At 52.0% G+C, this 26,663-nt stretch overlaps 1 protein-coding gene across 17 annotated transcripts in view; it reads right to left on the bottom strand.

Moving 5' to 3' along the window:
- Positions 1-2,561: 2,561 nt before the first annotated feature.
- Cacna1a (calcium voltage-gated channel subunit alpha1 A) overlaps positions 2,562-26,663 on the bottom strand; it is a 300,508-nt gene continuing 276,406 nt past the window's right edge. For 8 of the 17 annotated variants that reach the window (XM_036186901.1, XM_036186906.1, XM_036186909.1 and 5 more), the window contains 11 exons: positions 26,186-26,282; positions 23,073-23,178; positions 12,658-12,765; positions 12,479-12,579; positions 9,009-9,118; positions 8,773-8,911; positions 8,553-8,666; positions 6,531-6,566; positions 5,497-5,707; positions 3,681-3,934; positions 2,562-3,347 (listed from right to left, as the gene is read on the bottom strand). In XM_036186901.1, the coding sequence (XP_036042794.1) occupies positions 2,877-3,347; positions 3,681-3,934; positions 5,497-5,707; positions 6,531-6,566; positions 8,553-8,666; positions 8,773-8,911; positions 9,009-9,118; positions 12,479-12,579; positions 12,658-12,765; positions 23,073-23,178; positions 26,186-26,282 (1,747 nt within the window). In that variant the 3' untranslated portion in view covers positions 2,562-2,876. Of the gene's footprint in view, positions 3,348-3,680; positions 3,935-5,496; positions 5,708-6,530; positions 6,595-8,552; positions 8,667-8,772; positions 8,912-9,008; positions 9,119-12,478; positions 12,580-12,657; positions 12,766-23,072; positions 23,179-25,309; positions 25,407-26,185; positions 26,283-26,663 lie in introns of those variants that run through there. The other 9 variants (XM_036186902.1, XM_036186908.1, XM_036186910.1 and 6 more) reach the window with 5 other exon arrangements.

The following is a 26,663-nucleotide window of genomic DNA, read 5'->3' as shown; positions in this document are numbered from 1 at the left end:
AAGGCAAAGACAGGAGGCAAAGTGGCCGCTGGCTTTCTTCCTTTGCTTCTGAGAAAAGGGAGCTCCAATGCAGGCTTTCAGCTCAGATCATACTTACATATATTTTGACTTTTGAAAGTACATTTGAGCACATGGGAGGCAGACGCAGGTGGATCACTGTGAGTTTGAGATTGGTTTATATAGTTCCAGGTCAGTCAAGGCTACACAGTCAGATCCTGTCTCAACAACAACAAAATGCATCTGTTTATTCGTATGTGTGGGGAGCATGCCACTTTGTAGGTGTGGAGGTCAGAGGATAGTTTGTAGGACTCAGTTCTTCCCTGTTATATGGGTCCTTGGGATCGAACCCAGGTCAGGCTTGGTGGCAGGCCCCTCTACCCCATGAGCCATTCTGAGATGGGGTCGTGCCATGTTACCCAGGTTCTTCTTGAACTCGAGTTTAAAGGCTCTTCTTGCTTCAGCTTTCAGTAACTAAGATCATGGACATGTTCCACCAGTGCAGATTCCTGACATACATCTACTTCCTCATTTCAAAAGGTTTATTTATTATGTGTTTCTGATGCATTTATGTCAACGTATCACAAACGCATTGTGCCTGCAGAGGCCAGAAGTGGCATCCCATCCCCAGGGACTGGAGTTGCAAAGGCTGAGAACGGCCATGTGGGTGCTGGGAATGGAACCTGGGTCCTCTGGAAGAGCGGTCAGTTCTCTGCTGAGCCATCTTCAGCCCCTCACACTGGCTACTTTTATGAACATTTTTATCAGAACACAGAGCTCACAAATTTGTATACCGTGTGTAATAATAATTATACTATTTTCATGTTATTAAAGTGAAATAGGGGAAAGGGAAGCTAAATCACATGCTAAAAGTTATAAAGCCAGTGAAGTTTTGAGAATATGATGCCAGGGCTGGGTGGTAATGACAATCCCCCAGTCTATGACTGTTTTAAAAATTGAGATGTGGGAGGCGTGAGAGATGGCTCAGCAGTTAAAAGCACTGGCTGCTCTTTCAGAGGACCCAGGTTCAGTTTCCAGCACCCACATGGCAGCTCACAACTGTCTGCAAATCCTGTTTCGGGGGACCTGACACCCTCACATAGACATACATGCAAGCAAAACACCAATGCACATAAAATACAAATAAATAAATTTAAAAAAAGATTTATTAAAGAAAAAAATTGAGGTGTGATTGGGTGTGGTGACAAATGCCTTTAACCCCGGCATGTGGGAGGCAGAGGCAGGCACAGATCTGTGAGTTCCAGGTCAGCCTGGGCTGCATAGGGAGTTCCAGGACAGCCAGGGCTACATAGACTCTGTCTCACAAACAACAAAATAAAACAAAAGGTGGCTAACAATAAAAGACAACTCGTGTCAACCTGTGTGGCCTTCACACAATTCGTATGCATGCACCCCTGTATGTATGCACATGCACCATCCACACCCGGACACATACAACCAGAAGTTGCCCTATTCGGCCAGAGAAATGATCTTGGGCACACCTGGCCGTTGTGTGAACAGGCGCGGCTTCTTCCCACTCTTTCTTCAGTGTCACAGATACAGGCCATATTCACAGAAGTATTTTCCGAATCCGCAGGGAGGGAGATGAGGGCCTGGGAAGCGGGGGGCTGGGCAGGTGGCTCTTATCCCCAAGGCTGCAGTGGTATGTAGACAGCTTGGGGCATGAGAGTGGGTATCTAGACAGTATGCTGGATGAGGTAGGTGAATGTGGGGTGAGGGGGTCAGCATAAGAACCCTGGCGGCCAGAAGGGGTGGCGGGGGCGGGGGCGGGAGCGGGAGGGGCTCTGAATGCTTTCAAAGGACCTGAACTCGGTTCCCAGCACCCGGGTTAGAGGACTCAGCTGCCTGTAGCTCCGGCTAGCTCAGAAGGCACTTTCACATATGCCCAAATCACATACACATATATACTAATGTTTAAAAAACAATCCTGGCCCCACTCAGTGTTCTGGCGTAATCCTTCCGGACTGTTCAGATCTTTGACCTCGCCAGCATTTCTCCATGGCTGAGGCGGGTTGAGAACTCCTCACGAAATTGGTTCAACGAGCCAGAGGCCAGGGCAGAACACTTAACACAGAGGTGGGTGGTACCGGGGCTGGGCACAGCCAGGAGAAGCCTCTGTGGGGACTATCCTCTCAAGGAGTCACAGCTGCCCTTAGCAGGGAGTGAACCCAGGGCCGTCGTTCCTGGTACCTGTGGACTCTGCGCTGTTTCTCTGGGAGCTAACAGACTGCCTCCCTCTTCCATCCACTTCCCAAGAGTAACTTGCATGGCATCTTGGTCAAAGGACAAAGACCACTCCAGTTCAGAAGCCCTTGGATTCAAGTTTTTTCGTTTTTATTATTTTTTTGTTCTTTTTAATGTCATGCAATATTTCACAGTCCCAAGCCCACGTTTTCAAACAAGATAGGAAAAAAGAAAAAAAAAATGTTTTAAAAAGATAAAGGAAAAAAGAAGCACGGGAATCGGTGGTGATGGTAAATTTTTCTTTTCTTTTGTTATTTCAAGCAGGACCAAATGTCAGAAAAAAAAAGTTTTTCTCAATCTTTTTTTTTTTTTTGTCCTTTTAAAAACTGTTAGTGTGATTTCTTGTAGTTGATCTCTGCAGGCAGTAATAAGTTTGGCGTGGCCCGCAAGCACTCCCGTGGGTCTGAGAAGTGTGGGGGCGTGCAGCCGTCCCTCCGGCTCGCAGCCACCGCGGTTTCGTTCACCGGGAAAAACGAGAGATCCAATCGAGATGATAAAACTCATCAATAGAAGCTAGTTTTGTTTTTCTTCCCGGTTTTCTTTTTTAAAAACATTACTGTTTGCCATTTGCTGTGCGCCCGCGCAGTGCGGGCGCCGCGGGGAGGCGGGGCGGCTTAGCACCAGTCGTCCTCGCTCTCGCTGTACGCGGCGTGCGCGCCCCTGCGGGCTGTGCGCGGCCGCGGCGCGCCGTGCCCCGCGTAGTAGCCGTTGGGCAGCCTGCGGCCGTGGCGCGGTGACGCGCAGCCCGCGGCGCGCGGAGTCCTGGGCGACCGCGGCGCGGGCTCGTGCGCGCCCCCTGGCTGCTCGCGCGGGCCGTCGGGCTCGGTGTAGTCGGCGCCGCGCGGCCGCGGGCCCTCAGGCGCATGCGCAGGCCAGCGAGGCGCGCGGCGGCAACCCCTCGGCGAGCCGCCAGGGGGCGCCGCGGGACCCGCGAGCCTGCGAGCCGCCGGCCTGCGCGGCGCGGGCGAGTAGGACACGAGCGGCCGCGGGGTGCAGGGGGTCTGGGGGAGCTGGCGGCGGCCGCGCCGCGGCGTGCTGGTGCCGGACGTAGAGGGGGCTGGGCTTCCACTGACGGAACTACTGCCCTACACGAAAATCGAAACAAAGGAAATCAAAAGCAAAGATACCACGGACCGACCAGGAGCACACGGGGACACACAGACGGGAGGGCGGGCGGGCGGGCGGCGGGACGGAGAGGCGGGGTGGGGCAAACCAACACAACAGTGAGGAGAGAAACGAGAAACGAGCTTCGTAAGTTTCCGAAGTCACTCACAGGCGTCCGCAGGACACGAGTCGCAGGGGAAAGCAAGCGCGGCGGGCGACCCGCGCCTGCCCCGGGCGCCTCCCAGGCTCGCCCCGCCCCTCCCACCCTGCAGCCCCGCCCCCGCGGCCCGCCAGTCTGGGCCTGCCGCACGCACCTGTCTGTGTGTCGCGTGCTCCCGACCCTCGCTGGGCGAGCGGGACCAGCGCTGCTCCCGGGCCCGCGTCCGGCCGGTGTCCGACCGCTCCTGTGCGTAGCGCTCCCGGTCGGGGGGAGGAGGGTGGTGGTGGTGGTGGTGGTGGTGATGGTGCGGCCGATGCTTCCGGTCCTTGGGCCGGCCCCGGTCTTGGTCCCGATCTTTGGAGGGTAGGTCACCAGATTGGGTGGTCATGCTCAGATCTGTCCCCAGACCTGAGTGGGAGACGACGGTGAGAGAGGAAGAACCGGCCGCAGAGAAGGGGAGGCAAGCCCGGAGGGTCCCCGGGCTCGGTGCCCTGGCCCCTGGTTTCTTCCCTACTCAGGAACTCCGGTCACTTTAATTTTTCATTTATTTTCAGCCGCCCATCCTCCCGCGGTGCCACTCATCTGAAGTGTGACCTTCCACCTTATGGGTTCCAGGACTCAAACTCAGGTCTTCAGGCTTGGCAGCAGATGGCTTGCTTGGCCCCTCCCTTTTCTCAGTGTTGAATGTAACCAATTTAGGACCTTGCACATGTTAGCCATACCTACCACCCAGACAACATCCCACTCAGCTGGGTGTTGAAGTCATGGGTCAGTGGTTAAACGTGTCTGCTACTCTTGCATAAGATCTAAGTTCAGTTTCTTGTACCCATGTCCTGCAGCTCACAATTGCTTGTAGCTCGCTCTCTAGGTCCAGGGGCCCCAACATTCTCTTCTGGCCTCTGGGGCACCTGCATTCATGATCACATAGACACACACACACACACACACACACACACACACACACACTAAAAAAACAAAATGCGCCGGGTGGTGGTGGCGCACGCCTTTAATCCCAGCACTGGGGAGGCAGAGGCAGGCGGATCTCTGTGAGTTCGAGGCCAACTAGGGCCACATAGTGAGATCTTGTCTCAAACCAACTAACTAAATCTTAATTTTTGTGTATGTAAAAATTTGGTTTTGTGTGTGTATGATGTGTGTACATGTGGGTGCAAGTATCACAAAGTGCATGGGAAGGCTGGGGCAACCTTAGATGTTGAGACAGAGTCTCCTGTTACCTGCTGTGTATGTCATGCTGGCTGGTCCAAGAGCCTCTGCGGACTCTTGTCTCCATTCCCATCTTAGGAGGGCTGGGGTGACAGGTGTGTACTGCCCTGTCTGCTGGACAGATGCAGGACCACGCGCGTGCATGGTCACCTCTTGGGCCTCTGCAGCTCCACCTTGTGTTTTTCAGAGACGGTGTCTCTTGCTAGCCTGGAGCTCACTGAGTAGCTTAGGCTGGTTAACTGGAATCCCCAGGGATCCACTCCTGCATGCCTTTCCAGCACCAGGGTTACAGAGACCCATTCCTGGCTTTGTACACGGGTGCTCAGATGTTATGTCAGCTCCCATTCTTGTGCAACACACACTTTACACACAGAGACATCACCCAGCTAGCTCTCTTTCTTTCTTTTCTTTTGAGATGAGTTTTCTGTGTTGCCCTGCTGTCCTGGAACTTGCTCTGCAGATCAGTTTGGCCTCGAACTCAAAGATCTGCCCACTTCTGCCTCCCGAGTCCTGTGATTAAAGGTGTGCACCACCAAGCCGGACTCATTTCTTTTTTGAATTGGGGTCTTACTATGCATCTTGGCTGGCCTCCAACTCCAGACCCTAACCCCTCCCTCCCAGCTTCCCCATGAAGGCATTAGTGGTGTATGCCCAATCCCCTGTCCCTGCTTCTGCCCTTCAGCCTCCTCCTTCCTGACCTTCTGTTTCTTTGTGGAGCCTCTGTCCTGGGTCCTGTGGCAGCCTACCTGTGTCCACATCAGTGTAGCGGCCCAGAGAGCGTTCGGATGTGCGGTGGCCATGATCCCGGTCCCGGTCCCGATCCCGGTCCCGGCGGCGTTGGTGGTACCGCTGATTCTCCTCAGGTGGTACCCGCTCCAGTGAGTAGTCATCCAGTCTTCGGGCTTTGGGTCCCAGCACAGAGGCTGAGCGCTTCATGGGGCTGGTATCAGAGATGGTCTAGGGGAGGGGACAGGTGTGGGCAGTTAGTGGCCAGCACTTTTGTGGCCCACTCCTTCCAGCCCTGCAGCTGATAGAATCAGACCATCCAGGGACTATGTCCAGGGTTGCAGTGGGGCTTGAGTGTCTGGCTTGCTGGCTGCAAGGTGGAGCCCTAAGGATACTTGAGTCTCACTGACAGGGCTCTTGCTGGATGTTGTCCCTGGCTAAGCCCTTGCCCCTCTGGTGTAAGGCTGGCTGGCAAAAAGCATGCGCTCCACTTGCAGACTGAAAGCCTGGGAGCCTTGGTTCAACTCTCCTGACCCTCATCCCCACTCCCAACTCTGTTTCCTATCTCCCAGGCCCGGCTTGGGCTGCTCCAGCAGTGGAGGTACTGGAGATCATTCTGAATCTGCATTTATGTCCCACAATCCTTGGTCTTGCTCTGCCATGGACAGTCTTCAGTTCTCAGTAGCAGGCAGAAGAAGGAAGGCCCACTGGACCAGGCCTGGTCCAACTCTGATGTGGAGGGCCCAGCTCAAGGCAGGAGCTAAAGGGACCTGAGGCAGAAGGCCAGTGGTCACTGGAGGAGTTGGAGGGACAGACCCCCAAGAAAGGGGCGGGGTGGACAGGTTGGCCTCTTGGAGGCTCTGAAGACGAAGTGGGGTGCAGTGTGGCCCCTTGCATACATAGGACACAACACATAAAGAAGGGGCTCCATGGGGGAGGGGTGGGATCTGCAACAGAAGGGTGGGGTGAAGGGCAGGGGAGATGGTGGGTACTGGCACAAACAGGGCAGGGAGGGAGAGGGGCTGGAGCCAAGCTGGCCGGGCGCGGTACATACACTGAGGTTATTTCCACGTGGCCGACCCCTTCTCCTCTGTCCCAGCCCCACAGGATGGTGCACACAGAAAAAAAAACAGAAAGAAGGAAATAAATATAAAAGGCAAAAGGGATGGTGAGGTCGTGGGTGGTACATGGAGGAGGTGGTGGGTAGAGAGAATTAAAATTTCTGGTGTTGAGTGAGGGGGTGCCCCAGGACCTGGCTGGCTGTCCCCCACTACGGGCACAGAAGAAACAGGAGACAAACAGACAGATGGCAGAGACAGGAGACTGACAGATGGGACAGCAAGGCCACAGGCTCCTGGCCCATTTCATGCGATGCACTGCGGCCCAGCACCCCTCCCCCACCTCGCCCCAGCTTCAGCTCAAAGCTTCCAGGTGGCCGTCAGCCCAGCTTGGCTCATCTCTATTTTGGGGCCAGCAGGCCAGACCTGACAGACGGGACAGGGCAGCCACATGCACCCCAAGGTCACAGCAGCCAGAGGCCAGGCCCTTGGGCCAAGATGACCCAGCCAGGCGCAGCAAATATGCTACATAACACAGGGCAAGCTGCCCCAGCCAGACATGCCGGCCACCCTCCTCCTGGTCCCTTCTCCTCCCTTCCTCCTTGTCCTCAGTGGCAGCCTGAGCTTTATCCCATCTCTCACTGCGCGGTAGCCAGGCATGCTTTATTTCCTCTATCCCCAAGGGGATCTTGCCTTCCCTACAAGGGGCCGAAATAGCTTAGTGAAGCAACCACAGAGACGCACACATACCACCCCACCCCACCACTCCAGACACGGACAGAATACACGTCCCAGCTGCCCCAGGCCCACCCAGACTCTGTCTTCAGAGTCCTTAGACATGCCCTGTTCCTGAAGGCGGCAGGCCATGGGCATGCACACAGACAGGCATGATATCTATAGATGCCTATTATACTGGTAGCACACAGGTGCATGTGCGTGTGTGTATAGGTGCACATGTAAGGTGTATGTGTATGAAGTGCATGGGTAGCAGGGCATTTTTTTCCTTTTTTTTGCTGTGGTGGGTGGGACCCAGATCTGCCCATGCTAAGCACAGGGATACCATGAGCTCCACCTCCCGCTTTAGAGTTAGGATTATCTTTTCTTTTTATGTGGGAATTCAAAAATTAGTTTATTATTTGTGCATGTGTGTGGGAGTTTGTGCACCTGTGTGTAAGCCTGAGGAGGCCAGAAAAGGGTATATTAGTCCCCTGGAGCTCCAGTTACAGGGCCCATGAACCGTCATTTAGTGTAGGAGCTGGGAATCAGGCTCTGGCCTTCGGCAAGAGAACAATGTGCTCTCACCCATCAGCCTCTCTCCAACTGGTAGTCAGGATTCTTCTTTTTTCTTATGATTTTTTACTTTTTGGTTTTTGAGACAGGGTTTCTGTGTAGTTTTGGTGCCTTTCCTGGATCTCACTGTGTAGCCCAGGCTGGCCTCGAACTCACAGAGATCCACCTGCCTCTGCCTCCCGACTGCTGGGACTAAAGACATGCGCCACCACGGCCCCACTGCAGTCAGGATTCTTAAGTTCTGTTTTGAGACAGGATCTCACATAGTTCAGGCTGGCCGTGAACTCCTGATCTCCACCTCCCAAGAGCTGAGACTATGGATGTAAACTGTGTTGTTTGTTTTAAGATATGGTCCAGGTCTGTAGCCTAAGCTGGCCTGGCCCTCCTCTTCTCAGCCTCTTGAGTGCTTGAGACAGCACATGCTGCTGAAGCTGCATTCTCAATGGCACCTCTCACTAGAGCTGGACCCCCCCTTCCCAAGCCCATTCCCCACCCTTTGTGTTCTCAATAGGGCAGAAGGAAGCCACTTGGCAGTGACTACTGTGTCCTGAAAGGGTACCCTAATCTCTCTCTGGCTTTTGGTAGGAAGCGGTTAGGAGGGCCAGGCCCTTTGGATGCTCTGAAGGAGCCAGGAAAAGAGGTCCCACCTAGGCCAGTGTCTCAAAGGGAGAGGTACAGGGTCCTTAGGAACATGTGTGGGCGTGGCCCAGAACCCTGCAAGCTCTCACCTGGTTCTCTGCTGGGAGGCGGGGCATGGAGGCAGCCCTGGTCTGGCCTTCCATGGGGAGGTAGTGTTCGCTGTCTGAGTAGCCATCTGTACCCATTTCTCGCATCTCCACAGACTGTCGGGCAGAGGGTGGGTGGGGTTGGGTGAGTCTGGGGCTTGACCATGTGTGTGGGAGACCCTTTTGGCCCAAACCACCCAGCCTGGGGGAGGGGCAGCAGCACCTGCGAGTTGGGCTGGCTGTTAGGCATGTCGCTGGGTGGCCCTCGCTCTGGGCTCCATGTACCAGTCTTCTGGAACATCTCTTGGGCCCGCTGGGTCACCCAGGACGGGCTCTCCTTCATGCCGCTCTCTTGAGCCATCCTGCACCAGGGACAGAGGCCAAGATGGACACATGTGCTCCAGGACTCAGAAACCTGGTGCCTGATACCCACCCACAACTGCCCAGGTGGATACTCACAGGCCTCCTCCTGGGTCCAGCTGAGTGGAGGGAAGGGCGTTCTGGCTGGGCCCTCCCTCCTCTGTTGGTGATGGAGGCTCCATACGCTGGAACATGAGTGGTGTCCGGTTCTGAAAGGCAAGAGAGCAGTGAGTGTGCAAGAGGCTGACTGGAGGCTAAGGCGGGCCCTGTGGAGAGTCAGATCCAGGGCCTTGTGTACCAGGCAAAGTACTGTACTGCCAAGCCACCCCAACATCCTTTTTGACGCTCATCCCCACACAGGCAGGTCTGCTCTGTTAGTCTATCCTTCTTCTTCTGGATCTCACTCTGTAGACCAGGCTGGCCTTGAACTCACAGAGATCCGACTGGCTCTGCCTTCTGAGTGCTGGGATTAAAGGCGTGCTCCAGCACTGCCCCCCCTTTTGTGAGGGGGGTCTTTCTATATGTAGTCCTGGCTGACCTGGAACTCTGCCTGCCTAGTGCTCTAGTTAACTTTTTATCTTTTACTTAAAATTACTTTATATAGCTTGTGTATTATGCATAAACAAACAAACAAACAAATGAATGAATGAATAAATAAATAAATAAATAAGTAGTTTATCTTTTTGGGCATGCACACATGCTACTCAGGTCCTCAAAGACAAGAACCTTTACCCACTGAACTATTTCTTGAGACCCTGTCCAACTTTTGACATTGTGACACAATGTTGTCATCTATAAATTTCATGCTGGAAAACAATGCAACGATGTTATATACATGTCTTCCACCCAAATTGATTCAGAACTAAACCATTTATTAACAACCCTTTACCATGTTCAGCCTCCTCATCCTACACCTCCAATCAGTCCAGAAACCTCTGCATTTTCCCCATACAGCCACCAGAGGGCGCCAGCAAACACAGAGTGGACCCCTAGACCTGCTCCTACGCCATCTGCAATAAAAGCCAGAGTCCACCCTGCAGTCTCGAGGGTTTAGCTCTGTACTTCCCATGCCCTCACCTCCTCCCACATTCTGCTTTGCTCTGTTCTGTCTGTCACCTTGACCTCTTCAATATTTCCCAAACTCGTCCTGCAAGGTCTTGCTTCAGGCTGTACAGGCTGTTCTCTGCCTGGGATGCTGTTGTGTGACAGTTTCCCCGATACTGAAGCATTCCATCTTGCAGTGAAATTCTTTAAGGCACGAGAAAAACAACTCAAAATAGCTTAAGGAAATCCCTGAAACTGTAAGGAATAAGACGGCTAAGAGTCGCTCTCAGAGGAGCCAGGCCACATTAAGACCCTGAGATAAGAACACCTGCCTAGAAGAAGCAGAAACCAGCTGAACTGCCTGGGAGAGGTTTATTTCAACTGAGGCACTTGGAAAGGACATTTTCAAGTCTGGTGGTGGTGATCACGCCTTTAGTCCCAGCACTTAGGAGGCAGAGGCAGGAGGGTCTCTAGTTCGAGGCCAGTCTGGGCTACAGATGCAGTTCCAGGGCTACACAGAGAAAACCTGTCTTAAAATAAAAAAGGTACTTTCCAATCTGCTGAGTTGCCCTGCAGGTTGTACTGTGTGCTCCACGTTCCCAGCTTTTGTGAGCTGTCACCCATGCTGGGGTGCGTTTTGGTGACATGCTGTCTTTGAGTCATTTCTGATTTTTAAGTAACCCCAATGAAACTCAAGTTTTATTTATTTCCAACTTGAACTTTGGTCTGTCGTGGGTTCCCTGTCTGGGGTGAGTGCTAGGCTCTCCTGGAAAAGCTTTGTCACACAACAAATGTCCCACTGGGACTAGCCCCTTCCTTCACTTCTTTCTTTCTATATGACTAAGTGTGAACTCACAAGAGCTCTGCCTGCCTCTGCCTCCCTACTGGTGGGATTAAAGGCGATGTGCCACCATGCTGACCCCTCCATTTTTTTTTTTAAATTTATTTATTATGTATACAAGTGTTCTACCTGCATGTGTGACTGCAGGCCAGAAGAGGGCGCCAGACCTCATTATAGATGGCTGTGAGCCACCATGTGGTTGCTGGGAATTGAACTCAGGACCTCTGGAAGAGCAGTCAGTGCTCTTAACCTCTGAGCTATCTCCAGCCACCCCCTTCATTTTAAAAATGTTTTATTTTATGTGTATGAGTCTTCTGCCTACATGTATGTCTATGTGTGCCTGATGCCTGAGGACCTCTGGAACTGGAGCTACAGATGGTCGTGAGCCACTATGTGGGTGCTGGGAACTGAACCTGGGTCTTCTGGAAGAGCATATGGTGCTCTTAACTGCTCTCCTGATCCCCTCCCTTTTCCTTCTCTCTCTCTCTCCTTCCCTTTCTTCTTTCTTTCCCTTTTTCTCTTTCTCTTTTGTTTTGAGACAGGTTCTCAGTATACTGTGTTGTCTTGATGTGGCTTAGAGCTCCCTATGTAGACCAGGCTGGCTTCAAACTCATAGAGATCCTCCTGCCTCTGCCTCCTGAGTGCTGAGATTAAAGGTTACATCACACCATCTGGTCTCCAGTCACCTTCTATTCATTTATCTATTTTATGTGCACTGCTATTTTGCCTGCATGTGTGTCTGTGGATGTCAGATCCCTGGAAGGTAGAGTTACAGGCAGTTGTAAACTGCCCTGTGGTTGCTGAGAACTGAACCCAGGTCCTCTGGGAGAACAGCCAGTACTCTTAATCCCTGAGCCATCTCTCCAGCCCCCTCTAGTCACCTTTCAAAACATATTTATCTTAGCTGGGCGGTGGTGGTGCATGCCTTTAATCCCAGCACTTTCGAGGCAGAGGCAGGCGGATCTCTGTGAGTTTGAGGCCAGCCTGGGCTACAGAGTGAGTTCCAGGGAAGGCACAAAGCTACACAGAGAAACCCTGTCTCGAAAAACCAAACCAAACCAAACCAAACCAAACCAAACCAAACCAAACCAAACCAAACCTTACTATTTTATGTGTATGTGTGCAGGCCTAAGTGTATGTGTGTGTGTGTGTGTGTGTGTGTGTGTGTGTGTGTGTGTATCACACATGATCAGGTGACCACAGAGGCCAGAAGGGGCTTCAGATCCCCTGGAACTGGAGTTCCAGGCAGTCCTGAGGCACTATGTGGGTGGTGGGAGCTGAATCCAGGCTCTCTGTAAGAGCAGCACTTGCTCTGCGCTTCTAACTGCTGAGCCATGCCTCCAGTCCCTCCCCTTTTCCCTCAGCTTTAGCTCAGCTCTCCCCTCCTCTGGGAGGGTGTCCTGCACAGCCCAGTTCACACCACATACCCTGCTCTAGCACTTTTCCCCCATGGCACTATTTGCCACTATGAAAACACTCATGTGTTTTCAACTACCCTGGGGCAGACATCCAGGCCAGGGCCTGAGACAGTGGCCTGCATGGCAGATGCTCAGTACCTGTTGGTGGCTGAAAGTCTGTCCAGGTTAGCTGTTCCTGAAATGGCCCACCCTCACCACACTCCCATTCTGATTGGCCCACAAGGACCAGCAGGCCTGGCCCCCTGGTGCCTCGGCAGTGGGCGTACCTGCTCCTCCCGCATGGCCTGCAGCTTCTTGGCCTTGCTCTGCCGGTAATACTCCATGATCATCATGGCCGCGTAGATCTTACCCACAGTCAGGTCTGTGGCTGTGGGGACAGGGGTGTTCTCACTCAGTCGGGGGCCCCTCTCCAAGCCTCCCTTGCCCTCCCCTGGGCTTCTCTTACACTTGTGAGGTGTGACCAGCAGATCCAGGGTCTTCTGGGACAGGTTGGGCCAAATGGCCATCATCTCCTTCCGGAGCTCTGCATCCATTTGCTGCTTGTCAGCTCCGCCTATGACGTGGGGAGATAGGAATTGAACACCTGCAGGGCTGGGCTCTGGGATCCACTGTGGGTCCACTGCTAGGACCCACACGCCTGGTCTAGAGGCACTCCAAAGGCCAGGATCACCATCCTGGCTCCCACTTACCAACTGTGTTCCTAGAGCTGGCTACCTCCCACTGCCTCAGTTTCCCCATTGGTGAAAGCCATCAGGATGAGTCATATAGCACTTGCCCTACCTGGCTGTTTGCTGATTCGAGCAGTGTGTGTGTGCCACCTTGGACAGCACCTCCAGGCCATTACTGCTACAGTGCTGGGGCTTTGTCCCCTTGACCCAGGCTGGAGTCCACGAGCCAGCTGGCCTCCGAGTTTTGGGAGGGGCTACTCTGGGTGCTGGGGATGGAACCCAGGACCTTGCATGTACTAGGTAAGAGCTGCACCACTGAGTCACACAAAAATGCCCGGAATGACACCTTGTTCTGTGATTGAGACATCTGGTAGTTGGGACCAGGAAAGCTTATCAATCAGGTTGGAGACATATATCTGTAGTATGTGAATGTGCATGTTTATGTGTGTGCATACATATGGAGGTCAGAGGTGATCCTTGGCTGTCATTCACCTGTCTCTGCCTCCAGAGTAAACCATGTCTAGTTTGGGGTATGTTATTAGTAACGGAACACAGACAAGAAACCTAGTGACCTGGGACAGGAGCCGGGGCTGCCGTGACACAGCTGAGAGGCTACCAGCTCTCTCCACCCTACTCCCCTGCTCGGAATGTGACTTTGTTGTAGCACGTTTCTAGCTTCTCACCCCACTCACGGGGTCCACTGGGGCTCCAGGCTGGGACGGCACCTTGGAGACTCACTAACAGTGTGGGTGGGGGTCCTCCATACACCCCTTCCCTGTGCCACCCAAGGCTGATGACAGTGGGGCTGGCAGTCCTTTTCAAGCCCATCCCTTCTTTGGTGTCTTGAGACAGGCTCTCACTAAACAGCCAGGCTGGCCCGGAACGCATAACCCTGCCCAGCCTCTGCAGGGCTGCCATTGCTGTGCACCATGGCACCTCGCTTCCTCAGGCTTGTCTTTAAGTCCACAAAACAGGAGGCAGACAGCAGGGAAACGACACATTTTGGTTTGAACCACAGAAACCTTGGGACTGTTACAGTGACGGCCTTCATTGTGACTGACACATCTGCCCGGTCCCCCACTTCCACCTGTGTGCCCCTGCAGTGGGTGAGGTCCAGACACTGGGGGTTCCTGGTGTGGCTCAGTGAACCCCTTCTTTAGTGTCCTAGTTGGCTTCAACTGTCAACGTGACTCAGCCTTGCTTGTCACCTGAGAAGAGATCAGATGGGCCTGGGCGTGTCTGTGGGGATTGTTCTGACTGTTAGCCGAGGGCTCAGCCTACTGTGGGCAGAACACTTCCCCGGCAGGTGGTCCTGGGCTGTATAGCTGAGGGCTGGAGCTGCTGCTCTCCTAGAGGACCCGGGTTCAATTCCAGCACCCACATGGTGGCTCACAACCATCTGCAACTCCAGTCCCAGGGGATCTGATGTCCTCTTCTGACCTCTGCATGCAGGTGGTAATCATACATGCAAGCAAAATACTCATATACATAAAACAAATAAGATAAGCCAAATAGAAAAGCAAACACATTTAAAAAACAAAAGAAAGAAGCTGGGCGTTGGTGGCGCATGCCTTTAAATCCCAGCACTTAGGAAGCAGAGGCAGGAAGATCTCTGTGAGTTGGAGGCCAGCCTGGTCTACAGAGTGAATTCCAGGACAGCCAGGGCTACACAGAGAAACCCTGTCTCGAAAAACCAAAGGGGGTGAAAAAAGAGAGGCATACTGAGAGACCTACTATCTCTTTACATTTTATTTTTATTTTTTAAGAGGGTCTCACTGTGTAGCCCTGGTTGGCCTGGAACTTGCTATATATACACCAGAATGCCCTTGAACTCACAAGATCCTTGCCTCTGCCTCCCATGTGCTAGGACTAAAGACATAGAATACGCCATCATGCTTGGCTTTCTTTCTTTTTTTTTTTTTTAATTTATTTCTGTGTGTATGACTTGCTTGTGCATGAGTATGTGTACCATGTACAGGCATTTCTGGTACCTGTGGAGGCCAGAAGAGGATGTCAGATCACCTGGAACTGGAGTTAGAGGTTTGAACCAAACCTGGGTCCTCTGCAGGAGCAGCAAGTGCTCTTAACTGCTAAGCCATCTCTCCAGGCCTATTAAAGTTGTTTGTGTGTGTGTGTGTTTGCATTTAGATAGTGTTATTATGGAGCCATGGATGGCTTAGAAGTCATAGGTAGGCCACCACACCCTAGTGGACTTCCCATCTTTCCCTCAGCTTCACCGTGTTTGGAGCTAACAATGTCATGTGTAGATAGAGTAGACAGAGCTGGAAATGGAGTCTCCCTGTAGTCTTCAGAAAAGAGCCCAACCTGGTTGACTCCTAAAGTGCTAAAGTGCTAATATTTAAAAAATGGTATGTTTTATTTAATATAGGCTGACCCTCAATCAAATCGATTCTATTCATTTATTTGTGTGTGCGCCTGTGTGGGCTCCTGTGGAGGTCAGAGGAAACTTGTGGGAGTCCTTTTCTTTCTCCACCACGTGGATCCCAGGGGTCAAACTCAGGTCGTTAGCCTTTAGCTCTTGTGTGGGGTGTGCTCTGTACACAGGTGTGGGGTGTGTGCTCTGTACACAGGGATGGGGTGTGTGCTCTGTACACAGGTGTGGGGTGTGTGCTCTGTACACAGGGATGGGGTGTGTGCTCTGTACACAGGGGTGGGGTGTGTGCTCTGTGCACAGGGGTGGGGTGTGTGCTCTGTACACAGGGGTGGGGTGTGTGCTCTGTGCACAGGGGTGGGGTGTGTGCTCTGTACACAGGGGTGGGGTGTGTGCTCTGTGCACAGGTGTGGGGTGTGTGCTCTGTACACAGGGGTGGGGTGTGTGCTCTGTACACAGGGGTGGGGTGTGTGCTCTGTACACAGGGATGGGGTGTGTGCTTTGTGCACAGAGGTGGGGTGTGTGCCCTGTACACAGGGGTGGGGTGTGTGCTCTGTGCACAGGTGTGGGGTGTGTGCTCTGTACACAGGGGTGGGGTGTGTGCTCTGTGCACAGGTGTGGGGTGTGTGCTCTGTACACAGGGGTGGGGTGTGTGCTCTGTATACAGGGATGAGGTGTGTGCTCTGTGCACAAGTACATGCAGAGGCCAGAGTAGGAATCCTGGTACCCTTCTCCAGTTGCTGTTTGACTGCTGTCTTGTGACAGGGTCTCTTTCTGAGCCTAAAAGCTCATGGTTTTTGGTTCTTGGGATCTGTCTGTCTTGTGGGGCCACAAGAATATGTTATAGAAATTCAGCTGGATATTAAAGCTATACCTAGAAATTTCAAGGTATTTATGAAATATATGGTGTTATCCAGTTTGTAATATTTCAGCTGTCTTCTGCTATGAAATTCTTGCGTGCCCAAATACTATAGATCATTTGGCAAACAGCTAAACTTCCCAGACCTGCTGAACCTCTAGGTAACTAACTTCCCCACTGAGCCTAGGAGACAAGCAGGCTCCTAGATGCATAGCTTTGTTTCTTGCACAAATGAAACTCAGACTATCCCCTTCCCTCAGCTAGGGGCTTGGCAGAGAGGCTGGCTAAGGACAAGGCAGAGAGGCTGGCTAAGGACAAGGCAGAGAGGCTGGCTAAGGACAATAGGTCTTTTTGCATAACCAGGGGCAGTAAGGACTGGAGCAGAATTCCAGAGGCAGAGAGAGGCCTGAGAGAGGAGAGGGAGACAGAGGTTCAGTAGAGGGTAAGGCAGATCTCTTGTGGGGTTTATCAGGGCCAGGGGTAAGGAGCCAGGAAGGATGAAGGTGGAGGATGAAGGGATGGAGGGGAGATCAGGTCAAAAGCGTACTAAAACTATGAGGACAGGATGGCTGGGTACAGAGAGTAGCTGAGTTTGAGAGCAGCGAAGAGGCCGTGTAGAGAGAATTGACTTGGAAGAATAAAGTGAGTGGACTGAAGAGCTCCGTGTGCTTAGATTCATTTGAGATCCCACAGATTAGTATCCTTAGGCGCTTGCAGCATCTGTTCTGGACCCTGATAGAGATCTCCTCAAGGCCTGCACTGGGGGGGAACTTGTTATGCCTGTCTCTGCCTGCAGAGTGATACAGCAGTCATGCTACACGTTTTGCTATCGTTGTATGTGTGTGTGTGTGTGTGTGTGTGTGTGTGTGTGTGTGTGTATGTGTGCATGCATGCAGATTTTCATGTTTGCACAGCAAATGCTTTTATCCGCTGAACCATCTCCCCTGCCATAATGCTTGTGTTTTAAGGCATGAAACTTGCTTTTGTGTGGGGCAAAGCTGATACAATGACTGATGTTCACAGAGGCTGAGGTTGGTTCAGAGTACTGACTTCAGTCTGTAGGACGTGACTGTCCTACTTAACACTACAAAAACAAACACTCCTTCTGCTTCCTTGGGCTGTGAAGCAGTAGTGATGTGAGGAGAGCCTGGGTCCCAAACAGTGGCAGGAAACCAGCTGCCTACTGAGTAAGGCCTGCCAGTTCTAGTAAGATCTAGAACCCCGGGTGCCAGACATGGGCTCTCCCCTCTTCCTGCCTTCCTCTCACTGCTCCGGAAGCCCTAGGCTCTCTCCTCCTCCTAACACAATTTTTTTCCTCTCTAGCCCAGGCTGGTCTTGAACCCAGGAGCTTCCTGTCTCACTTCCTAAGCACTGAGACTATAGGTGTGGCTACTCTATTCTGTATGATTTTGTTTGTTTGTTTTTTTTGGAGACAAGGTTTCTCTGTGTAACAGTCCTGGCTCTCACTCTGTAGCCCAGGCTGGCCTCAAACTCACTCACAGAGATCCTCCTGTCTCTGCCTCTGCTGGAATTACAGCGATTTTTAAGGAGCCAACTGTGTCCCAGAGTCTCCCTAGTTGCCCTTTCTCATCTCCTGAAGTGACGGAAGGAACCTTGGCCTGTGTCGAGGGGAAAGGTATTCATTTTCTGTCGTTCCCTAGGGATGGGACTCAGGGTCTTGAACTGAAAGCTATCACCCAGTTCTCTTATTTTCAGAGTCTCATTAAACTGACCAAGCTGGTAAAGGCTATCCTGTAGCTGAGGCTAGTCCTGGACTTGTGATCCTCCTGCCTCAGCCTGCCAAGGAGCTGGGATAACTTGAGGTCTCTGGGCTCCCACTCATTCTTCAGGAAGTCTGAAGCACCCTCTGGAGCGCCTGCGTCCTTGCTGCCCTCCGGCCGTCTCCTGTCTGAGGCACCCATTCCATCGTTCAGCAGCTCAGGCCTCAAGTCTGAAGTGTCTCGGGATTCTCTCTCCCTCACATCCAGGTGGGAGGCACCCTGTAAGCTCAGCTCTCAGGCACTCAGGGAACACTCCACGCCCGCACCCACTTCACCCGCCCCCCAAGCTGCCAGCCTGTCTCCGCTTGGCCCTGCGATGGTGTGGATTAGGATGTAGTGTGTCCCCTGTGAACTGACTGACAAGACTGTGCAGACTGGGAATGCTCAGGTCACCAGCTCAGGTCACCTTTAGTCTCTGTTGTGACCACTTGTCATTCGCCTCTGTATCTGACCTAAGGTCCTTGTGACCACCAGGTAAACCTTGGCCATTTATTCTCTTTTGTTTGTTTTCAACTGTATTTTGTGTATATGGATATTTTGCCTCCAGTACCATGTATGGACAGTGCACACAGAGGCCAGAGAGGGCATTGGACCCCTATGACTGGGGTCACAGACAGTTAGGAGTCACTGTGTGAGTGCTGGGAATTGAACCCTGATCTCTGGGAGAGCCAGTGCTCCTAAAGGCTGACCATCACTCCAGCTCCCTTCATTGATTCCAGCTGCTCACCCCAGACAAGGTTTCTCATATAACAGCCCTGGTTGTCCTGGAACTAACTCACTCTGTAGCCCAGGCTGGCCTCAAACTCACAGAGATCCGCCTGCCTCTGCCTCCCGAGTGCTGGGATTAAAGGCCTGCGCCACCACCGCCTGTCCCGCACACTGGTTTTATGACGGGGTTGTTGGATGTTCTCAGCTGTGGTGTGGATACGAAACATCTCCCCATGTGTCTGGACACTTCGTTACCAACTGGGAGGGTTGTGGGACTTTTTCTGAGTTGACCCTCTTAGAGAAGGTGAGCTGCTGAGGGTGAGTCCCTGTACTCCTCAGCTTCCTGGGTGTGGATACATGTGATCAGCCAGTCTTCTGCTCCTGAGGCCATGTCTCCCTGCCATGCTAGACTGCATCCCTCTGAAACTGTGAAGCAGAAAAAAACCCTTCTCTCCCAAGTTCCTCCTGCTGGGTGGTTCCCACAGCAACAGGGGCAGCAACAAGGCCACACCCACTGTGTCCAAGTAGTTTCCCCTTACCTGCACCACAAGGTCAGAGCCTTCACCAGCCCTGGCCCCTTTCCTTATGGCCTTTTTCAGTTTAGACAGCATCTGAGAGCCTGGCTGTGCTAATGCTACGTGGATAGCCACGGGGTTCCCGAGCCCTGCAGGGTGGAAGTGTGGTGGAACTCCCCACAGTGGGCAGTGGCCTCATGGGGAGCCCAAGACAACACATGCACTTCTGGCTTGGAAGGATCTTACAGTGTTGGTTGTGTGCACTGCTCGGAGGAGGCGATCACCCAGTGCCTTGCCCTTCATGTTGCTGTCAGCATGCAGGGTGAACTTAAGACACAGTGGGAGAGCTAGCCTTAGACAGAGACTAAAGGACACCGTTCTCATCAAAGGACACCACTCTCAGCAGGGCATGGTGGCCACACCTTTAGTTCCAGTTCTCAGAGGCTGGGGCAGGCGGATCTCCGTGACTGGAGTCCAGCCTGTGGTCTCACAGACATAGTGAGTTACAAGACAGCCAGAGCTACATAAAGACCCAGTCACAACCACCCAACCACTCAACCAACCAACCAACAAACAACAAACAACAAAAAACCTGATTCAAAATAAATCCAGCTGGACATGGTAGCCATGTCTTTAATGCTAGCACTCAAGAAGCAGAGGCAACTGGATGTCTATGAGTTTAAGCTTGCTTGGTGTACAATAACAAGCTCCAGACCAGCTAGGGCTGCAGAGTAAGAGCCTGTTAAAAAAGAAAAAAAAAGAAAGAAAGAAAGAAAGAAAGAAAGAAAGAAAGAAGGAAAGAAAAAGGACAAGGAAAAAAAAAAAAAAGAAGCCGGGCGGTGGTGGCACATGCCTTTAATCCCAGCACTTGGGAGGCAGAGCCAGGCAGATCTCTGTGAGTTCAAGGCCAACATGGTCTACAGAGCGAGATCCAGGACAGCCAGGGCTACACGGAGAAACCCTGTCTCCAAAAACAAACAAACAAAATCAATGAAAAGAAAAAAAAAATTCTACCAGTTAGTATAAAATGTTGGAAATTTCAAGAAGAAACAAAATGGGAAGAGCTGGAGAGATGGCCCAGTGGTTATCATACTCACTTGATGCACATGAACCACATGGCAGCACATAAATTAAAAATGGGTTAATTTAAGTTATGAGCTAGTTAGTTAGAAACAAGCCTAAACTACTGGCTGAGCTTTCATAAGTAATAATAAGTCTCTGTGTTGTGATTTGAGAGCTGGCAGGAAGAACAGAAAAGTCTGTCTACAAATGGTACCCCATGTAGGGTGCAAGAAGATGTGTTTATCTAGTTATTCTTTACCAATAGAAACTCGGGAATGATATATCAGGGTAAGAAATTGAGTGATCAGAGGAGCAGCCAGTGACCTCCTTTCTCTCTCATCCCTCTATCTAAAAAGGCCGAGACCTTCTCAAAGTCCCACCCTACTACTTCCTGTCTATCTGTCCTAAGTCCTCCAAAATCTCTATGGTTAATTTTGGTCAGCTAATAGCTAGCTTTGCTCTCTGATTCAAAGTAAATTTTATTGACAGTCTTGGGAGAGTCAGGATGTGATCAAAATATCACACAACACTTATTGCTCCTGCAAAAGGCCAGCTTTCAGTTTTCAGCACCTATATTGAGCAATTCACAACTGCCTGTAACTCTAGGTCCTGGGCATCTGACTTCTGCTTTTGGCCTCCTTGGACACCAGGCACACATGTGATACACAGGCCTATATTCTAGCAAGAATTCATACACATAAAATAAAAATAAGTAAATATTTTTAAGATGTTTTAAAAATAAAATAAATCATTAAAAAAAGAGAGGAGCGGGGCAGTAGTGGTGCCCGCTCTTAATCCTAGCACTGGGGAGGCAGGGCCAGGAAGATCTCTGTGAGTTCAAGGCTAACCTGGTCTAAAGAGCAAGTTCCAGGACAGGCACCAAAACTACACGGAGAAACTCTGTCTCAAAAAACAAAAAACCCAAACAAAAAAACAAACAAACAAAGAAAAGAGAGGAAAAGGGATGTTCAGTTGGCAGTGTGCTTGCCTAGTGTGCACAAAGTCTTGGTCCATTTGTCTCCAGTACTTCATAAACCAGATGTGGTGGTGCACACCTGTGGTTCCAGCATGTGGGAAGTGGAGGCAAGGGGATCAGAAGGTCAAGGCCATCCTCAGCTACAGAGCAAGTTCAAGGTCATCTTAGACTATGTGAATCCCTGTCTCAAAACCAAATAAACCGAAAATACTAAAATGTGAAATAAATTCAAAGGAGAAGGAACTATTTGGAACAAATGATCACTTAGTGCCCTATATGGTTTTTATTAATTTTGCTAATCCATCGAGCAAGTCTTTGGGAAAATGGGAGCTTTTATAATCCTAAAATAATTCTTCTTCTTCTTTTTTTTTTTTGAGACAGAGTTCTGTGTGTAGCCCTGGCTGTCCTTGAGATTCCCCCCGCAGGAATTAAAGGTGTGTGCTGCCTGTTTGGTTTGTAGCCCTGAATTTTTTTTTTTTTTTTTTTTTTTTGCCAGCAGTAAACTAAAAGTACCAGCCAGAGAGCTGAGCTGAGAACTGGGCAGCCTGCTGAGCTGGAGATTGAGAGCATCAAACCCAAGGAATGATGAAGCTGCTACTTTAGAAGATTCTAATCAAGTACTGGAAACCACACCAACATCTAAAAAAGACAGGGAGCCAATCGCCACTGCCAGCACTCGGGAGGCAGAGGCAGGTGGATCTCTAAGTTCTGGTTCAGCCTGGTCTACAGAGTGAGTTCCAGGACAGGCAGGGCTACACAGAGAAATTCTGTCTCGAAAAATCAAAATAAAAAAAGAGAGGCGGAGATGTCAGACAGTAAGAAATAAAACAGGATAGAGGTTGTGGTAAAGATGGAGCCCAAAGACTCCTAACTTTCCTCGGCTGCCCACACTGTCCCTTCTCCTTGCTCTCCACTCTCTTTTCAATCTCCCAATAAACAAAATTCTGTTTCAAAGGAAAATGTAGCAGAGCCTAGAGGGGAGGCTCTGATGTTACCAGAGCTCTCTGAGCTGAAAACTTTGATGATGGGTATCTTGAGAGCCATCAGAACTCTCAGAGATTTTTTTGTTTTTGTTTTTGTTTTTCGAGACACAGTTTCTCTGTGTAGCTTTGCGTCTTTCCTGGAACTCACTCTGTAGACCAGGCTGGCCTCTGCCTCCTGAGTGCTGGGATTACAGGCGTGCGCCACCACCGCCCGGCCAGAGATTTCTTATAATTACTTTTATTCAAGTGTGTGTGTGTGTGTGTGCGTGTGCGTGTGCGTGTGCGTGTGCGTGTGTGTGTGTGTGTGTGTGTGCATGCAGGGGAGGGGCAGGTTGTATATGCCACACAGCGCACATATGAAAGGGAGGAAACAAGTCTTAGCAACTGAATTCAGGTCAGTCCCATTTGTGGGCAAGAGCTTTTACTTCCGGAGCCATCTGGCCAGCCTTCCTCCCTCTTCTTTATAAGCCCCGCTGGGCTGCTGGTTCAAGACAGTCAGATTAACACAGGCCTTCAACCTACCTCTTCCCATTGGGTTCCCACTCTTAGACATCACTTCGAAGTGATCTGGATCAGATCCTACCTCTCTCTCTGATCCTGGGGGTGTCTCCTTACTTAAAGGCCAAGTCAGCTCAGCAGGACCCCCGTGTGGTTGCTACTCCCTGCTTCACCTTCACCTATTCCTACTTCTCAGGGCTTTTGCTCGCAGGCAGGTCTCAGCCCAGGCTTCCTTGAGTCCACACAACTCATTGTACTACCTACTTCAAAGACTGGACTAGGGGAGAGGCTCTCCTCTGGAGGGCTGCATCCGTTTGGTTGGAATGAAGAGAAGGACAGTGGTGCCTCTGACAACCCAGCAGGAGTGGGGATCTCTGCTGCCCCTGCTTCCAGGCCCCAAGTCTACAGCTCGCCTTACCCTTGGCAATCTTGATATCCAGGGCTGTTCGGATGAGAGCCATGAGAGTGGAATTGAAGTGTACTGTGTTGTCGTCCGCCACGGGCAGGTCCATCCGCAGCAGTCTCTACAGAAAACCCATGTGAGGGCAGTCATTCTTGGGCCCCACCAGCATCTTGCAAGCCAACCTCACCCGGCCCAGGGAGCCCCAGGAAGAACTCTAAAGCTGGGGCAACTCCCCTGAGGTCCCCTATGCCAGCACAGAATTTCTCAGACCCCCGCCCCCTCTCCCCAGCATGGAGCAACAAAGGAATTCAGGGCTTTCCCCACTGCTGACTCCACTTCGCCTCCCCATCCCCCCTTTTGAAGACAGGATCTTGCTGATAGCACTGACTGTCCTCGGAACTCATGGCAATCCTCCTGCCTTGGCTTCCTGAGCAGCTGGGATGCCAGGGCCTGCCACCACTCCCAGCCCAAGGTGTTCTTTCTGTTTTAAATCCCACCCTCGGGGCCTGAGGTCTAGGAGCCCAGAGCTGTTGCCCCAGATTCTTGCCCTGCACCAGAGTTCTTCTCAAAGGCTCCCTTTCACGTCCACCCAAAGAGAAAGCAGAAGGCGGACGTCAGCAGCGTGTGCGTGCAGCAGCCTCACGGTGGGGGTCCACGGCCACAGCCGCCGCTCCCCGCCCCCACCCCCTGCTCGGCCCAGAATGGGCAGATGATGGGCACCAGGCCGCAGCATTCCATCCTCAGAAGCGGCAGGCACATCCCCACGCAGGCCCCTTGTGGACATGCAGCGAGGCCTACACAGAGCGGCACAAACGGGCACATGCAGACGGAATCTCGAGACTCATTCATAGCTCCGTGGGAAGTGACTGTTGGGGCTGGCCAGGTCATGGCTGTCTGTGCAGTAGCAGGGAGAAGGGACAAGGGGCATTCCTGAGGCCCAGGGAAGGAATTCTGTGTTCTAGGCAGCGGTTCTGCCTGCCCCGTGGCTTGGGCAGGGGGGGGGATGTTGGGCTTTGATGTGCCATGGGCTCGAGAGGGTGTTAAGGGCAAATCTGGGTTTCACTTGGGGATTCACGGACAGTAGGGAGACAGTAAACTAGGTACAGCTAGAAAGTGGGGTGCTGGGGTCGGGCAGGGAGGGAGGCAGTAGACAGACATAGATGAGGCGCTGTGTACAGCTGGGCAGGTGTGCACTGTACTGTGTTAAATATGACGACAGCTTTTGCTTGCATAGTGGGAAAGTGTCTTCTCTGTAACACAGTTTCCCAGCAAAGTGGTCTGTGGAAAAAATGCTATCTTAAATGTGCACAAAGGTGCCTGCCTTAGGGAGCCATGGTGGCTTTATGCAGACATCAGATTGGGGAGGGACAGGAGGGATGCTTGTGGGAAGAGACTGAAATCTGAGAGGGATAAGGAGCAGCCACACAGGCTTGGAACAGTACTGAATGCAGAGAAACCAAGATGGTCAGGAAGGTCAGGATATGGAGTCACTTCTGGGGCATGGGGTTTGAAGGTCATCCCTGGCCACCTTGAGGATGAACTGAGGGAGCAGATGTCCTCCAGGGCCGGGGGAGATTCCAGGACAGAAGTTTAGAGGAGCAGCAGTCTCCTCACTCCCTCAGCTGGCATACACCCCCCCCCCCCCCAGATCCCTCCAAGGCAGCGTGCAAGGCCTGACTGGTGCACCACGTTCGGGGTGGGGCAGCGGCAACCCTCCTGCTTGCTCTGAAACAATGGAGTGGAGAGGCATGTTGGGGCATCTTGGGTAGATGGGTGGCATGGTTCAGGCGCTGGGGAGACATCTCCAGGGCAAGGGGAGGATGGGGGGGACTCAGCTGTGGGAGGTGTCAGATCTCCCGGGCCCTAAGTCAGAGGTCAGCTTCAGATGTGTGTGGAGAGGCCAGGGTTTAAGGGCTCAAGGCACAAAACAGTCTGCCCTGGGCCTGGGGCTATGTGTTTCTGGATGGGCAGAGGGGTACAATTTGGCTCCCCAGGGTGGGTCATATGGGTGCTAGGGGACTGGAGCGCTCCCTCCCCCTCCCCGTGGCTTGTTGGCCATAATGGAGTCTCAAAACACTTAGACACTCATCAGAAAGGACACAGTGCGCTGCTGAGAGTCCAGGGATGCTCATGACTCGAGAAAAGAAAAAAAGAAAAAAGAAGAGGATGTCGGCAGAAGACTTGCTGGGTGTTGTGGTCACCACCGAAAAGTCCCCAGCTCTGGGACATCGGTGTTGGCAAAGATAGACTACCTTGTAAGCCACTCTGGCCGGGCACTTCTTCCCCAGACCCAGGGGTGGGGACATGTGTCTCAGCATCTGATACATGTCCGGGTAAGGCATGCGACCCCTGGCAGTACCAAAAACAAAAAAACAGGAGGGTGGGTGGGCAGAGAACAAAAGGGTGGGGGAGAGGTGGAGAAGAAACAGAAAAAAAAGAAGAAAAAAAAAAAACCAAAAAAACCAAAAACCAAAAAAACCACACGAGCCGAAAAAATAGAGAAAGAGGCAGAGAACGATAAAATAGATATTTCAAATAAATGGAAAAGAGGAGAAAAAATGGAAGAAAAGGTAATTAAAAATGATGATATCACTGCTTACAAGCAGGCAGAGAGAGAGAGAAAAGAAACAGTCAGACTCCACTTGGCTCCAGGCTGGCTCAGGTGGTGCGGAGCTGGAGGCTTTACCGTTGGAGGGGCTGAGTACTCTGGCTTGGCTGATGCTGCTCTCTGAGGGGCCTGGGTGAGGAAGAGGAGCTGGGGCAGGGCATGGGGGAGGGAAGTGGGGCTGGAGGCTTCAGGAGGCAGGGAGTGGTGGAGGAGAGAGTGGGGGTAGGGAATGCAAAATTACAACTCCCCCAAGGGATGCATCTGATTTGGGGGTGTCGTTGAGACCACGGGATGGGCAGCTTCAGCTACGAGCAAGCGCAGATGTTCGGAGGGAACAGAGGTATGTCCCATGCTTCGTGGAGTCTGCATGGCCGCATTCTGGAGGCTAACAGTTTGCTAGTGTAATGCAAGAGAGAGATGGCTCTGTTTTTGAGAAATATATATATATGAAATATATATATGGAAGACCCCAAGCCACACTCATTCAATCGATGCTAGCAGGTTTTAGTGGAAATCAAACCTTGCAAGCAACCCTATGAGGACATTTCTTGCCTAAGCCGAGAGGGGGCGATATTACTCGCAATAAACTGTACATGTCCTTATAGTGAATGCGGCCGCTGAAAGGAGAAGAGAGGGTTAGTGGAGGTCCTGGGTTGGTCACCATGAAAAGGCTCCCCAAGCACACAGTGGGACTGGGATGGTGAGGCCGAGGCCTTCTGACTTGAAGGAGTGAGATTCTGGGACAAGTAAATGGTCTGACACATTCGAGACACTTGTGCACCCCCGCCCTCAGGGGAGACTGATGGGGTGCTGCAGGTTCTAGGCTGTGGCCTCTCCACCCGGGAGTCCTTTGCATCTGCCTCCTTTGCCACCTACATGGGCTACACTGGTGTGGGTGGGTATGTGGCCTAGTGGAAGGGGCAGCATCCCAGTGCAGTGACCTAAAATCAAAAAGGAAGAGTTAAAAGGACCCAAACCAGTCCCAGTCACACGCCTTG

Source organism: Onychomys torridus, chromosome 5 (genome assembly GCF_903995425.1).
Source record: "Onychomys torridus chromosome 5, mOncTor1.1, whole genome shotgun sequence".
Lineage (NCBI taxonomy): Eukaryota > Metazoa > Chordata > Mammalia > Rodentia > Cricetidae > Onychomys > Onychomys torridus.
This window is presented reverse-complemented; position numbering and strand designations above follow the sequence as displayed.